Source organism: Sinohyriopsis cumingii, chromosome 14, assembly GCF_028554795.1.
Source record: "Sinohyriopsis cumingii isolate HCF-2022 chromosome 14, ASM2855479v2, whole genome shotgun sequence".
In the NCBI taxonomy this organism is placed as follows: domain Eukaryota; kingdom Metazoa; phylum Mollusca; class Bivalvia; order Unionida; family Unionidae; genus Sinohyriopsis; species Sinohyriopsis cumingii.
In genome coordinates, this window is record NC_142974.1 from 120,064,859 (window position 1) to 120,080,159 (window position 15,301).

The following is a 15,301-nucleotide window of genomic DNA, read 5'->3' on the forward strand; positions in this document are numbered from 1 at the left end:
TATGCCGTTCTACCATAAGCAGAATACAATAAAAACATGATAAACTTTAAGTAAATTCTGACAAAATTCATTACTAGTTTTTTATTCTTCTTCTAAATGACATCTAAAGACCCTTGCATCATTTTCTTTTAAAAAGTATTTCTAATACAAATATTAAATGTAATGGTTTAATCCATGGATTGTTTTATTCATGTTTTTATGTACCTGACATAAAATTCTATCGTGACAAAAGTTTCAAATATAGTCAATTTGAATTCATATATTTTCTGATTATTTCTGGGATTGAGTGGATCGGTTTCATAAACACTGTAAACATTATCTGTTATGTCCTTTTCGTGTTTCAAAAACATAGTGGTGAAACTGGGGAACAATCGTTCATATTTACTTTCAGTCTTTTTAGTGAATATCCGTAACAAATAATTATGTAGTTATTTTATGTTTAGATAATTGTCTCTAAAATTTTCTAGAGAATGTTAGGAATATCACAAACTTTGTTGAAGCTGACGATAATATTAGTAATCACCTGCAAGTACAATTTCCTGTATTTCCTGATGATTGTATTCTTTTCTGCAAGCTGAAAATTAAAATGTTTCATACAATTCACATTCCGCAACATAGCACACATATGCTTGGCACGTCAGGGTGTAGGGCAAAAAGCAGGACTTAAAAATAGTATTGTAATTAAAGAACTTTATTAGCACTGCTTACACGAGATCAAAAACGAAAATGTTGGGAACACAACTGATTATTAGCAAAAGCCTGCATTCCTTAAGAATAATAAAAATTTTAAATATAAATATAAACGGTATTTTCCAGGAGTAAGAACGTCAGAGACTGAAAACACGGCGATGTGATATGGTGCTAAATATATAATCAATTATATAAAATCAATTTACAATACTTTATTTTAAACAGTTGGCTTAAGAAAAAAAAGTTTATACTGAAACATATGAGACCGTCACTTACTTTTATGTTTACTGAAATCTCTGCTCAGAAGAAAGTCAGGTTTTTTCTTCTGTATTAGTCCATTTTCACATCTATCCATGGGTGCCCACACATAGTACTTGCCCCCTACCCCCACCCCCTCTGGATTTCGCCTCTAAACATTTTTTGGCGTACCTCCGTAAAACTTAATTACTGCTACATCTTTACCGCTCCCACCCTCCCACCCAAAATGAAAATAGTTCTGCTGGCACCCCTGCATCTATCTGCACTAACACTCAGTGGATATGTGAAGCTAGTTGAAACAAGTCTTTCGAGTCAAACTTATGCCCATTCGCTCAGTCTTTTTCTTTTTCTTCCTTCCTTTAGTCTTCTAATTTCACCAGACTACAGAAGAGACTGGCAGATAGCATGTACCGGAAACAAAATCAGGACAGAGGATGAAAATAACAGAAGAAAAATATATATTCTGCTATATAAAAAAATGATTGGCGACAGGCAAATAAAAATGTACTGAGAGACAAAATAAATCAGGAAAAGGGGTGAAAAAAACAGCAAAAAAATACTTTGCAAGTTTTACAATAAAAGACCTCTACAGTATCAAAGAGGCACTTCATATGGCTGATGCCTCCACCCCACCCCACATGTCTTACGAGGATTCAGTTGAGACTGGGACAGCAAAGGCTCGGTACTCAGTGGTTATTGGTTAACAAGCCTGATTCGCGACCAAACTGGTGTGGTCATAACCCAGGCTGGGGGATACACTGCCCTGTTCAGCTATCGATGTGTGTCACTGCATGGGTACTAAATAACCATATTGTGTTGATGTACCATACAACACCAAATCAAGAAGACTTCAAGTACATCTTAACCTTTCTTTCATAATAATATAAAATGCACTGCCACTTAATCTTGAATTAACGGGGATGCTTTTGCGCAGTATCAAATATGGGGCCAAGATAATGTGTTCATATGATCATGTATTAACATTTTTCATGAACTATTATTAATGCCAGTTTATGTACAAGTCAACTACATACTGTTTGGGGGAACTTTTCTTACAGATTGAATTTAAGTTATATCCACGTAATATAACTTTTATGTTATTCATGATAAATTTAAAATCTGGAAACAAACATTCGTTCCAGTTAAAACCCCTAATTAGAGGAAAAGCAGCAACAAATACAACAATGGGGTGTCTGTCTATGTTAACAGTGGTGTGACTCGCGAACATTTTAATGTCAAAAAGACAGTAGAACATGTCAGCTTGATGTAACTTTCATTTTCTTCCTTTGCAACAGTTTTAAGAATATGAACACCAGACCTGGATCGGGGATGGAAGGGGGTTGTCTGAACCATCGTGTTGTTCCTGTACACATTTATTGGGTATTGTGCAGACTCTGAGTCAATAAACACATGGGAATTTTGCTTTAGTGCCCTTTCGAGGAAAGTCAGGGCACATTTGAAATTCAAACTGGCCACAGGACAGATGGTTGTGCTCTTCCAGGTGGATTTACAAGTCACCAAACATATGATTTGCTCAGGAAATATAATCTACATTTTACCAAAAGACACCCACCCACAGCCGACGGTAGCTGCACAGCTTCGAGAAATACTGGTAAGTATATAACATGTACACCGATGTGTGCAGCCAAATATGGATATAGATAAATGCATCTTTTATTGAATAGGTGATATCAGCCCCTCGCCCAAAAATCAATATCATTACAGATAAAGGGCTGTTTGTGCACTGAACATAGCATACTGATTTATGTTGTGTATGTGTAAAAAAGATTTATACCTGTTCATGGATGGTGTGTGTAATCTTTATCTGCATTGTTTTTGCATGTTGTTCTATGCATTTATTATACACAGGGGCTGGATTACTGGTAGATGCTGCATGTAATATATATTTGTGATATTTTACATGTAACACTCATGTACATTTATTATAGACTGGGATTGGTCTACTGGTAGATGTAGCATGCAATCTATATTTGTGATCTGTTACTTTAACATTTATTATACATGTACATTTAGCCAGGTCTACTGATAGATGTCATGTACATAGTACATAACTTAATTAGGCCATGTAAGTGTCTTCATTGGTCACATACATATATAATAAAGGACAGCCCTATCTGGACATAAAACACAATTAATTTTACTATATGTTCCCTACATTTGTTTCTCAGTACTGACCTTTCCACTGTGTGACAATCAGTCCAAATCATATGTTAATCTAAAATACCTTAAAAGATGACTTTACGGTGAAGTTCTTGTCAAGAATAAGCAATTACCTTTAAATCCCTACCAAAAATGCATAAATAAAACTCTTCTATCACCATCAAAATGAGATGGCTACAGAACTGGAAGTACTAGTTGTGACCCAATTCCTGACAGGCCTCATAGTTTATGCCAATTTTAGTCAAACTTTAATATTTGCATGCTACACCTATTTCAACTTTATGCAAATAAAACATATGACACCTGTCACAAAGTATGTAATGCTGGTGTTCTACAGGGTGCAAGTTTTGGTCCAAGTGCTCTTGAGAAACCAAAACTAAATCTGCTATATCTTCCTTAATTATAGGAATTTTGTCAATGCAGTATAAACCAAATTGTACTACAAGATAAGTGCTGTCTGAAAATATGTTTGAAATTTACAAATATTGATAAATTAAATTTTAATGGCAATTTAAATAAACATTTAAATTTTAAAAACTAAACTTTATGGAAAACTTAAATTTTCATACAAATTTTAAAACACAGTTTGACAAATTTTAGACAGAATAGCTGACTAATGAATGGTATTTAAAACAAATGGTAGTTTGGGTCTGTACAACTGGTAACATTTTTCCCAGGGGTAGTGAAGCAACATAGCTCATAGTGATTTTGGCAGCAAACCGCAATATGCCTGCCCAGATGCATATAGGTGTACACACTAAAGAAACAATGACAGGTGCTATGTTCCACATTTATTGCGTCCGGTACTTAGGCAGTTGTTTCCATAACTAATAGCAAATTCAGATTTAAAGTTCTGACAGGACCACTACCATGTTTTATAGCAAAAATGAATTCCATTTCAATGTCGATAACTACAAATGGTGACAATGGGATAGGAAAATAGTTTCTAGGCAGGTTCTATCTTACTGAAAAATGGTGCTGATCTCTCTCGTGAAGACCTAAGCCATGTCTTTAAGGTACTATATATCAGTGTGATGATATGAACTAGTCTTGGTCACTTATGGCAGTACACTGCACATGCCTTTATGAAACCTTGCTATCACCACCGGACTACTGGAGAGCTTCCAAGCTGATCCAACTCTAACACTTTGTTCCAGATACCAGGCTAGACCTGAAAAGATACAATATGTTTCATTTAATTCCAGAAAACAGTAAGATCTAGGTAAATGAAGTTAAAATGTGTTAGATATGGTGATTTCAAAATAACATTAAGGTTGCAAGCATGGGGGAAAATATTAAATTTGACAGAGTGACACTCAGAAATGTGAAGCAATGGCCATGTATTAAAGTGATAAAATCATCCTAAAAATATATGAGGTTTCTAGAAGCATATTTAGCCATTTACATGTTAAATAACTAATCAGGTAGACTATGTATCATAAAGTTTAAGACAATGTTGGGGCAGTGAGGTTTGATCACTGGTGCAAACAGTACATACCAGTATACAGGAAAGTCAAGTGACAATGTACTAAATTAGAATATATTACTTTAATAAGCAACCTTATTCATGAGGGAAATAACAATTTTGGATATTGCAAATGAATGCAGCCAAATGTGGTCACACAGATCAGCTATAGGTACCAATAAATCCTATATCATCAACTAAATGTGAAATTCTGATCCCCAAAACTTGTAAACAGGATGGAAATTTGCATATATGGGACATATACAATGTACTTGTTATTAAGATCAAATTGCAAACATAATTTAAATGATCTGTTTGAACATTTATAGTGTATTTTTAAGAGTGTTGGTTACCAATTATTAAGCTCATTGATTCAGTGGAATCAGATATCAGCTGATGCTTCAATACCGCACTGTCAAAGTACTAAACTGATATATCTTACCATACATAGGCATATTCATGATGAAAATAACATTTTGGGATATTTTCAGTGCACACAGCCAGAAATGTGCCATACAGATTCACTATTGGTACAATGTCAGCCTTTATTATGTACTGAGTCTGAATGTGAACTTTTGATCCCAAACATTCTAAAATATGGATATTTGTTCATGTGGGATATGTAACCATGTTAAGACCAGTTGTACAAAATTAAATTCAAATAATCTGTTTGAATATTTCCTACGTAATCTTTAGAGTGTCAGCTAACAAATATTATTAGTAATTAACAATGCATAAAGCAAGATGGATCATTAGAATTCCCAAAACTTCATATAGGCCATAAAGCCACACTACACCAATCAATATCTTAACCTAACTGAACAATAAAATGGAATGCATTTTGTGTTCAACTTACATCATTTTGCTGTTTTCTTACATCCAAGGGTAAATATACCTGGGGAAAGCATATTTTATCCCTTTGACCTGTACATGTATTTCATTCTCAGACAGTTTAAAATGATTTAGTAGAGAACTTGAGTGGGTTATAGTATAAAGTTTTCATCTCTGTACTCTCACTAAGTACCTTATAACTATGTTTATAAACAATTACTGAAGGCTATACAAGCAGATATGTGCTACTCAGTAAGTGACCTCATCATAAACACATAAATTAACTGCTTGGACCCCTAATAAATAGTCTGAATGGCCAATACAAAATATAATTTTGTCTTATGTATTTTAAATGAAGGTCTCATTTTGACTTACAAAAATATTTTCTTTAACAAAATGTGAAAAATATCCAACATTGGAACTTGTATATAGTGTAGAAATATATATATATGCTGATAACATTTAATATCATTCCAAAAAATGTTGTATATGTGCATTGGGGGGGGATTTTATATTTATTTTTTTTTTAATTTAAAATTGTATTAAACTTTTTATATAAAATTTTTTTTACTTTTAATTTCATTATTATATTTTCAAAGTCAATATACATAACATATTCAACTTTCATGTGTCTATCATTAATAACAAAGATTTTATACCAATTTAAACTTTACTCCAATACTGCACTGACAGGACATAACACAATTAATTTTACTATATGTCCTCGACATTTGTCTCTCAGTACTGACCTTTCCACTGTATGACAATCAATGCAAATCATATGTTAATCTAAAATACCTTCAAAGATGACTTCATGGTGAAGTTCTTATCAAAGGTTGACCTGCTCTTTTTTGAGATGCTGGACTGTCAACATAGCAGCATGTAAAATGAACACAGATTTCATTTCTGGATCGTCACCAAGGCCTTATTACTCACTGAGCACTGTCGCCAAAATACACACACAGACAACAACACCCTGATCTCATATTATCAAGAATAAACAATTACCTATAAAACCTTATAAAAAATGCATAAATAAAACTCTTCTATCACCACCAAAATGAGGGAGGAAAAAATGTTCTAAAAGTAGACTAGAACTACATTCGTGGGTACTGAACTGGAAGTACTAACTGCGACCCGATTCCATCTATCAGTACTCTTGGTACACTTCTTCACGGAGAGTGCAAATAAGTTTTAGATAATGGCACAAGAGAGAACAGGCATACTGACAGATGTCGCTGAATGTATTGATGAAAGCTTTTTAGATGTGTCTATCAGAGGAACATATAAATAACATGAGAGACGGGTGACATCTTATTTTGACTGTGTACATGTGAATCAGTGATATATAAATAGTACACATTACAGGTTTAGTGGAGGGGGGGCCTTGACGGGCTGAGTGATCTAAAGCGCTCACTGTTACAGGTCATTGTCATCTCGCCTCTGTCTGCATGGGTTCAAGTGTCAGTTTGGCCAATATGGGAATGCTTACCAATAGTTTATCGTTGGTCGATGGTTCTATCCAGGGTTTACCCAGGTTCTTCCTCCACAGTTTATACTGGCCACCATGCATAGCTTATCTTGTGCTGAAAAATGGCATTAAGCAGCAAGAACAGGTCTAGTGATCTATGTTGTCATTACGTTTTTATTTATGCAGTGTATATGTGAGATATAAATAGTACACATTATAGATGTAGCAATCAATAGTGTCCTTACACTTTTATATATTAAGGCAGTGTACATGTTTATCAGTGATATATATATATATATATATATATATATATATATATATATATATATATATATATATATATATATACATATAGTACAATACCCATTCAGTGTTGTGATCGATGTTATCTTTGCATCTTTATATAGGCACTGTACAACTGTACATGAGCATGCTGTTGTTGTTGTTGTGGGGTTTAATGACATTTTTCAGCACACGAAAGACTATGCATATGCATAGCAGCCAGTAATAATGGAGGAAGAACCCAGGAAAACCCCAGGAAGAACCACTGACCCACAAGAAGCTACTGGCAAGCTTTCTCACATACCCACATTAGCCGAATCCTAGATTCGAACCCACGCAGAAAAAGGTGAGATGGCAGTGATTGGTAACGGAGAGCAGTTTAGACCACTCTGTGACTCGGGGCCTATATTAGAGCATGTATCAATGAGATGTATAGATTACACAGTATGAATCTACTGGTGGATGATTACATATCAGTTATTTACATGTATTAGAGGGCCAACTTAAGAAACCTACAACCATTCAGATGTTTAAAAATACTATTTCAACGATTTGTAGACAAAAAAGGACTAATTAGCTCAATGCTGTGAGCTAAAGAAAAATCATCTTGAAGTAAATGAAACAAATCCTTGGATCTGAAAAGGAAAATCCTAGAACCCCCCTCAGTTAAATGGCTGGTTCCTACTGCAAGCTCTCCGCAGTCACTTTCAAAATCTTGGTATCGTGAATCCTCCTGGAAAGATCATCAAACTGTCATGGGGCTGCTTGCTTGTATTGGATTTAGTATGTTCTGTTTGAAATTGGTTTTTCAGTCTTCTCATTCTTCTGATTTTATGCCATTTTGTTCATCCAAATTCTCTATCCTTCACCAATGTAAAAATTGTTATTTTGGCTCATTCAGAGAGTTTAGCTTTTGTTTCAGCCATTATGTCAGGAAAAAAAAACAACTGAAAAGACTCAGATCCAGCAAATGTAATATAATGTTACACAATCACAAACAAATTTGACCCATGCCTTTTGGATTCCATTGTATCAACAGTTAATTGTAATGCCTTCACTAAATTACTTAACTAAAATGTAGATTTCACAATAAAATATTTTGTTTGACTGCTGCATTACATTTTTAAGTCAAATAATATGAGTTGGTCTTTGTAATCAATTCAGAGTTTATCAGCATCTTAAAACTATTCCCCCCCCCCCCATTATACATGAGTTCTTAATTATCATTTAGAAACTGCAACTGTTTCTGTGGAAGAAAGGAATTTTGTCTGGCCCTTTCTTCACTGCAGTGATCAAAGATTCATAGCACTGTATCAGGCTTAGTCTATATCTCACTGGTGTCCTTGATTTGGAATCAGGTTTGTCATCCTTCCACATCAAATCACCCAGAAACCATTATCTTCCTTCTTTGATTTCCAAGACATTTAATTTTCAGATGTACAACCATGTAAATGATGTCTGGATGAAAAATTTCAGTAAATATTTCCCCCTCTGGCAATGGATGGAAAATTTTATATCGAAGACTCAGATGCCATCATGGACAGCCACTGATTACTTTATTACTTATAACACCTCAAAAACTAACCATCCCACATTTGGCCTAAACTCTCCTGATCACAATAATAAGGCAATGAATTAACCGGTTGTTGTGTGCACATGATAACCTGAATAATTATAATAATAATAATGAGAACTTTGTATAGCACCTAATCGTTAGAAGCTCTAAGCACTTTACAACATTAGACAACACCTATAAGATAAAAAACATACAATGATATGATTACAAAAACAAACACCATGAAATTAGAAAAATATTTAAGGTAGGAAACTATTAGGCCTTAAGTTTGTTCATGCAGTCAAAATAAGTTAGTTTTAAGAGCACTCTTGAATGGGATCACTGTCTTTGTGTCAGTGGACAATTCATTCCACGTTCTGAGCTCTGGCATGCAAAAGAACACTGTCCATTTGACTTCGTTTTCATAGTGGGAATAATGAGTATACGATTGTCAGAAGAGAAGCATAAGTATCTTGCTGGTGTGTACACATGGGTAAGGTCGGATAGGTATGTTGGACTGGAGCCCATCAGTGAAACGTAGCACAGAGAACAAATTTTGTGTTTGATTCTAGATCAAATGGATAGCCAGTGTAGGGTATGGAGCAGCAGGGAGGTGTTCTCTGACCGTAGTACTCTAAGTATGATCTGAGCAGCTGTGTTTTGAAGTTTCTGGAGTAGATACTGAGATGAACCAGACATAACTGAGTTACAATAGTCCAGTCTTGAGAGTACTAATGAACACACAAGTGTTTTAGTGGCATCAACTGAAAGATATTTGTGAATTGAGCTGATGCGTCTCCGCTCAAGATATGCAGCCTTGCATATGTTCATGACATATTTGGTGCAATGTGAGAGTACTGTCCAGAAGAAAAAAAACTAGGTTTCGTACTGATTGTGTGAATTTAATGTTGGTATTGCTGATATTTATTGTTTGAGGTAAAGGATGTGAATGAGAAAGTCTTTGTGTTGTGATCAGATTCAGACTGGCCTCAGTTTTATCATCATTCATCTGCAGCTTGTTACATGTCATCCATGATTTCACATCAGAAATGCACCTCTCTACAGCTTGGATGGTAGCATCAACTTCAGTTGGGTGGCTAGATTTGTATATTTGGGTGTCATCAGCGTACAATTGGTGAGACACTTGAGAGCGGCTGAGTGTACAGAATGAATAGAACAGGTCCAAGAACAGAACCCTGTGGAACACCACAACATAGATAAACTGGGCTGGAGTGTATTCTTTTTGCAGACACAATTTGTGTCCTGTTAACCAAGTAGGACTTGAACCACAGTAAGGCTGTATCATGAATGCCAAATACATGCAGGAGACAGTGAAGTAATATATAATGGTCAAATGCTGCAGACAAATCAAGGAGGGTAAGGACTGTAATCTTTCCGCTATCCAAAGCAGAGAGAAAGTCATTAACTACTTTTAGAAGAGTAGTTTCAGTACTGTGGCAAGGGCAATATGCAGACTGTACATTGCTGAAAAGACTGTCTGAATTAAATTACTAAACCACGTATCACAGCAACTGCTGGATCAGTTCCAATTCCCTGAAGACAGGTTCTGGCTGTTTTCTTAACTCCGAGCATAGAACAATAACATGACAAAAACGTTTTCTAATTTTTTTAATGGTAACAAAAAACAAAATCAGTTAATTTTCAAACATGGCAGATTTAAACTATAAAACAGTATGTACAGTACATTTTAATATTATAAAAACTAGTTGTCCTACCACAGGCTGAATTATGTGCATGTCAAAGCAAAGAGAGAACTAATTAAAGGCATTCCAGGGAATCTGTTCCTCATTCATTTGTCACATGCTCTACTTTGTACACTAAGTTTACAGCTTTTGACAGACACATAGGTAGATGATCTTCATAACAGTGACATGGGGATAAATACTCATCACATAATAGTCCTCAAAGAACTTAAAAATAAAACTGCATTTTTGCAGCATGGTCGAAGTTTTATCTCCCAAATTTAGATATTTTATTTTTTGACAAGCTAGATGGACATCTCACTAGAATACAGGTGAGACCCTGTCTTAAATTTGAGAATCCCAGAGCATCAGGCAATGCGATTATTTGATATGTTTGAGTACTGAACACTTTGCAATTTTTTTTTTACACATTGTTGATTTTTGTCAAGTATGTATCCTTTTGTGAGCCTTTAGCTGATCATTTGTACCAAACATTTTATAACAAACCTCACATTTGAATGGTTTTTCTCCAGTATGTACCCTCAAGTGGTTATTGAAACTTGACCTGTGCCTGAATGCTTTCTCACAAACTTCACACTTGAATGGCTTTACTCCAGTGTGTACTTTCATGTGTTGCTTCAAGTTTGAACTCCTCACAAAGATTTTATTGCAAATTTCACACCTGAATGTTTTTTCTCCAGTGTGTATTCTCATGTGCACCTTTAACTGATCATTTGCGCAAAACGTTTTATTACAAACTTCACAGTGGAATTGTTTTTCTCCAGTATGTACCTTTAAATGAATGCTCAAGCTAGAATTGTGACTGTACATTTTATCACAAACTTCACATTTGAATGGTTTTTCTCCAGTGTGTATCCTCATATGTACGTTCAAGATTAACCTCCTACTAAAGAATTTATTGCAAACTTCACACTTGAATGGTTTTTGTCCTGTGTGCATCATCATGTGCACCTTCAAACGATCATTTTGAACAAACATTTCATTGCAAACTTCACAAATGAATGGCTTTTCTCCAGTATGTAACCTCATATGAACATTCAAGTTAGATCTGTGGCTGAACGGTTTATCACACACATCACACTTGAATGGTTTTTCTTTAGTATGTATCTTAGTGTGCTCTTTCAAAGTGGAACTATATCTGAACGTCACATTGCACACTTCACACCTGAATGTTTTTTTTGCAGTATGTAACTTCATGTGCGCCATCAAGTTTGAATTCGAACTTAATATTTTATTGCATGCATCACACTTGAATTGTTTTCCTTCAGTATCTTTCTCGTGCACCTTTTTCGGATCACTTGTATTGAACATTGTGTTGCCAATAATGGCAACTAACACCCTTCCTGGCGTAAGAGATTCTCACGATACTAAACATGAAGAAACTAAACACAAATAAAAGACAGTAATTCACCAGATAAGTAATGTTACCATACTTGTGAATTTCCGGAAATAGTGTACAATGCTGTCGGGTATTTCTGCGCACATAAGGTTTCTGTCTCCAACACTGAAGCAAAACGCTTGCCGAATTCGACCTTTTGACGAAAATAGAATATTGCTGTGCTTACCATTTGAAATGAGGTCATTGTCACCCGAATATTATGTTGACAATAATATTAATTTTGGACACACATGATACCACCCCCGTTTTTTCATGACTCGAGGTATGTCGGCCTATTCTGTGCACAACTTTGAAAAGATGTGTTTTAATTGTTTACCCATCGGGCAATAAAAATGAAATATATTACTTTGGACTGTTTCTGTCAGCAGTTGAGTAGAGTAATTAGGTTAGGTATACATCTAGTTTATAAAATTCTACGTAACAATGTCAATAAATGGCAAGAGATATTAAGCAAAGTAAACTATCTTGTAAAAAAATTAATAAAGTTAAACAGTTTTTATATATAAAAAGAAGCTATTATGTTGAAGAGAAACAATAATGAATAAGATGTAATGTGTTTACAACGTGTTGTTTATGGGGGAAAATTACTAAAAAATTTAGAAACAGACTATACGCAGGGGAATTTCTTGAGAATCCCGTTCTAGCGGCAAGTTGACACGTTGTGTAGCAGACGACATTGTACGTGTGGGACAACTTCTTGATGCAGAATTTTTTTTTAAGGTATACATTTCCATTTTTTATATAATGTATATATTTGCATGATTCTAAAAGATATATAGTAAACATGATTTTCTGGGCTACAGGTTTAAAAAGGTCATGGAGTGGATCTTCATGTTGACATTTAGAAATCACATTTTCATAAGCATTTCGATTTTAAATGTGGGATATTTTTGTACACTTTATGAATATCACTTTTCTTAATTAAAGTACGATCGTTTTTTTTTTTCTTGATACAAAATAGATTTTTGCCCCAAAATAACACGTGATCCAGTGTTTACAGAAATCACATATCGTTGCGCAGAATTACCCGACGCGCAGAATCGGACGATATGATGGGTACATGATGCCATGTTTGCAACACACAATGGCCAGTAGCACGTGATGTGTGTACCGCAATATAAAACGAGAATCTCGTATTCTAGCAACACATAATGTAATCGCTGTACCGGGGCCCAAACAGTGTAAAAAATGAACATGATGTCAGTAACAAACATAAAAACATCGTCGTGAGAAGCAGAAAACTTGAAACGAAATTTTAAGATATTAGTAGTAAATGGGGGCACTTTACCGTCAATGGGAATTAGCATTACAGAGACCCCTGGGTCAGATTAGCGTCAAGGGAAATTAACATGGAGAAAAATCGTGGGACGGTTTAGCGTCAAAGGAATTTAAACAGGATGGGACTTTATAGCGTCAAGGGAAATTGAACATGGGATTTTTTTTTTTTTTAAATTTTTTTAAAAAAGGGGTAGGCAATGGAAAGGCTATCTCTTTTCGAGAAATATGGCTGGCCCTGAAAAGGGCCTTTGGGTTTATGTTAATATTAATATTAACATAGATGGCATCTGTCACATCTTCTTCTTCTTCTTCTTAAACTCCTTCTAACTGCCGGTCCATACACAAGTACCCTCTTGAGACATCCTTGTCTTTCTATGTAAACTCTCCTCATCCATTGACTAGTATCTGTCCTATCAACAACAGTCCACTTGGACCTGACATACATGAGCATGTCCGTCCTAAACATCATGGAAGACACAAGGGTGGATGACTCAACGAGCGGGTACAAACACAAACACACAAACACAAACACAAACACACAAACACATACGCTAAGAAACAATAAACAAAATCCATAATCTACTATCCTCACAATCGTACGTGAGCGCTTACAAAACCCAAACTATACTCTTCACATACGCTAAGAAACAATAAACAAATCCATAATCTACTATCCACACAATCGTACGTGAGCGGGTACAAACACAAACACACAAACACAAACACACAAACACATACGCTAAGAAACAATAAACAAATCCATAATCTACTATCCACACAATCGTACGTGAGCGGTTACAAAACCCAAACTATACTCTCCACATACGCTAAGAAACAATAAACAAAATCCATAATCTTCTATCCACACAATCGTACGTGAGCGCTTACAGAACCCTAACTATACTCTTCACCTACGCCAAGAAACAATAAAGAAACCCATAATCTACTATTCCCACAAACATACCTTAGCTCTTACAAGCACCAACACACAAACACATATCCTCACACTATCTTAGAAAAGAGTTAGTGTTTATATTCACACTACTCTACCTACACATTGGCAAATTGATGGTTATTTCTTTTCTAGAGTATTGGGTAGCCCTGAAAAGGGCTGTTTTTTTGGAACTTCATGGACACCTGGTTAATGGTGGCACCTTCCAGGCCTGGCGCCACATACACATCTTATCCCCCAGCTACTTTTTACTTTTTTGGGGGAGAGAGCAGAGGCAGGATATGTCGCTTCAGAATCCCAATTTTCGCTCTCTGGGATTCTGAAATTTATTCTTCTTCTCTTCTTTTCCTTCTCCTCCTCCTCTTCTTTGTTTCTTCTCTCCTCCTCTTTGTATCTTCTTTCCTCTTCTTCTTCTTCTTTATATCTTCTCTCCTTCTCTTCTTTTTTTCTTCTTTCCTCCTCCTCTCTTATCCTTCCCTCCTCCACAATGGCTTCCGCGGCCAGTTCATTCAACAGGCGCCTGGCATATTCCAGATGCACATGAAGTTGCAACAGTTTAGACAGTCTCGTGTTCATTTTTGGTGTTGATCAATCAACAAGGGTAGCTAGACTGCCCAGCGAGTTTCAATTTATAGTGAAAGCGCGGACGTGAAGGAAAACATCCCCCTAAAAAACATAAAATTGATGTTACCTTCATCATGACCAAAAACAACAACGCGCGGACCTAAAAGAAACACTCACTCACTTTTTTATGCTACCCATCACTATTTTAAATTTTTTTTATAAATCACTTCAATAGACTATCCACATACGCAAAGCAATCCAATCTAACTCCAAATATACACCTCAAACACCAAAAAAAAACATCATTTTAATCTACTATCCATACCAACTTACTTAACCACTTACAAACACAAACACACAAACACATACCCTCACATTTTTTAAAAAAGAGTTAGTGTTTATTTTCACACTACTCTACCTACACACATTGGCAAATCGATCGTTATTTCTTTTCTAGAGTATTGGGGTAGCCCTGAAAAGGGCTGTTTTTTTGTTTGCTATGGCATTCTTTTTAGTTTCTAAGAATGCGATGTCCTCTGAGGATAGACTTTCTGGCGATAGGTCTGCTTCTTCGGAAAGAGAAGAAGAACTCTTTGGTGTCGATACGACAATCGACAAAGCCTCTGTCAGCTTCAGGTTGCTGCTGCTGCT

General features: G+C 35.5%; 1 protein-coding gene across 2 annotated transcripts; it reads right to left on the reverse strand.

Moving 5' to 3' along the window:
• Nucleotides 1-3,903: 3,903 nt before the first annotated feature.
• On the reverse strand, nucleotides 3,904-11,985 carry LOC149784711 (uncharacterized). 2 transcript variants are annotated; one of them, XR_016413939.1, is made up of 2 exons: nucleotides 11,891-11,979; nucleotides 3,904-4,300 (listed from the first exon to the last, which is right to left on the reverse strand). XR_016413939.1 is itself a non-coding variant. In XM_089932739.1 (2 exons), exons 1-2 carry the CDS (start codon nucleotides 11,766-11,768, stop codon nucleotides 4,188-4,190), a joined length of 933 nt encoding a protein of 310 aa, XP_089788865.1. In that variant the 5' UTR covers nucleotides 11,769-11,985; the 3' UTR covers nucleotides 3,904-4,187. The 2 variants fall into 2 exon arrangements, 1 of the variants encoding a protein (XP_089788865.1); XM_089932739.1 differs by having other exon boundaries at nucleotides 10,949-11,985.
• Nucleotides 11,986-15,301: the final 3,316 nt, after the last annotated feature.

Coding starts and splice junctions, on each gene's coding strand:
- LOC149784711 (XM_089932739.1), bottom strand. CDS start 11,768: ATGTTCAATACAAGTGATCCGAAAAAGGTGCACGAGAAAGATACTGAA. Junction 4,301..10,948: donor TGGAGAAAAACCATTCAAAT/GTGAGGTTTGTT, acceptor GTATCTTTTCAG/GTCTAGCCTGGTATCTGGAA.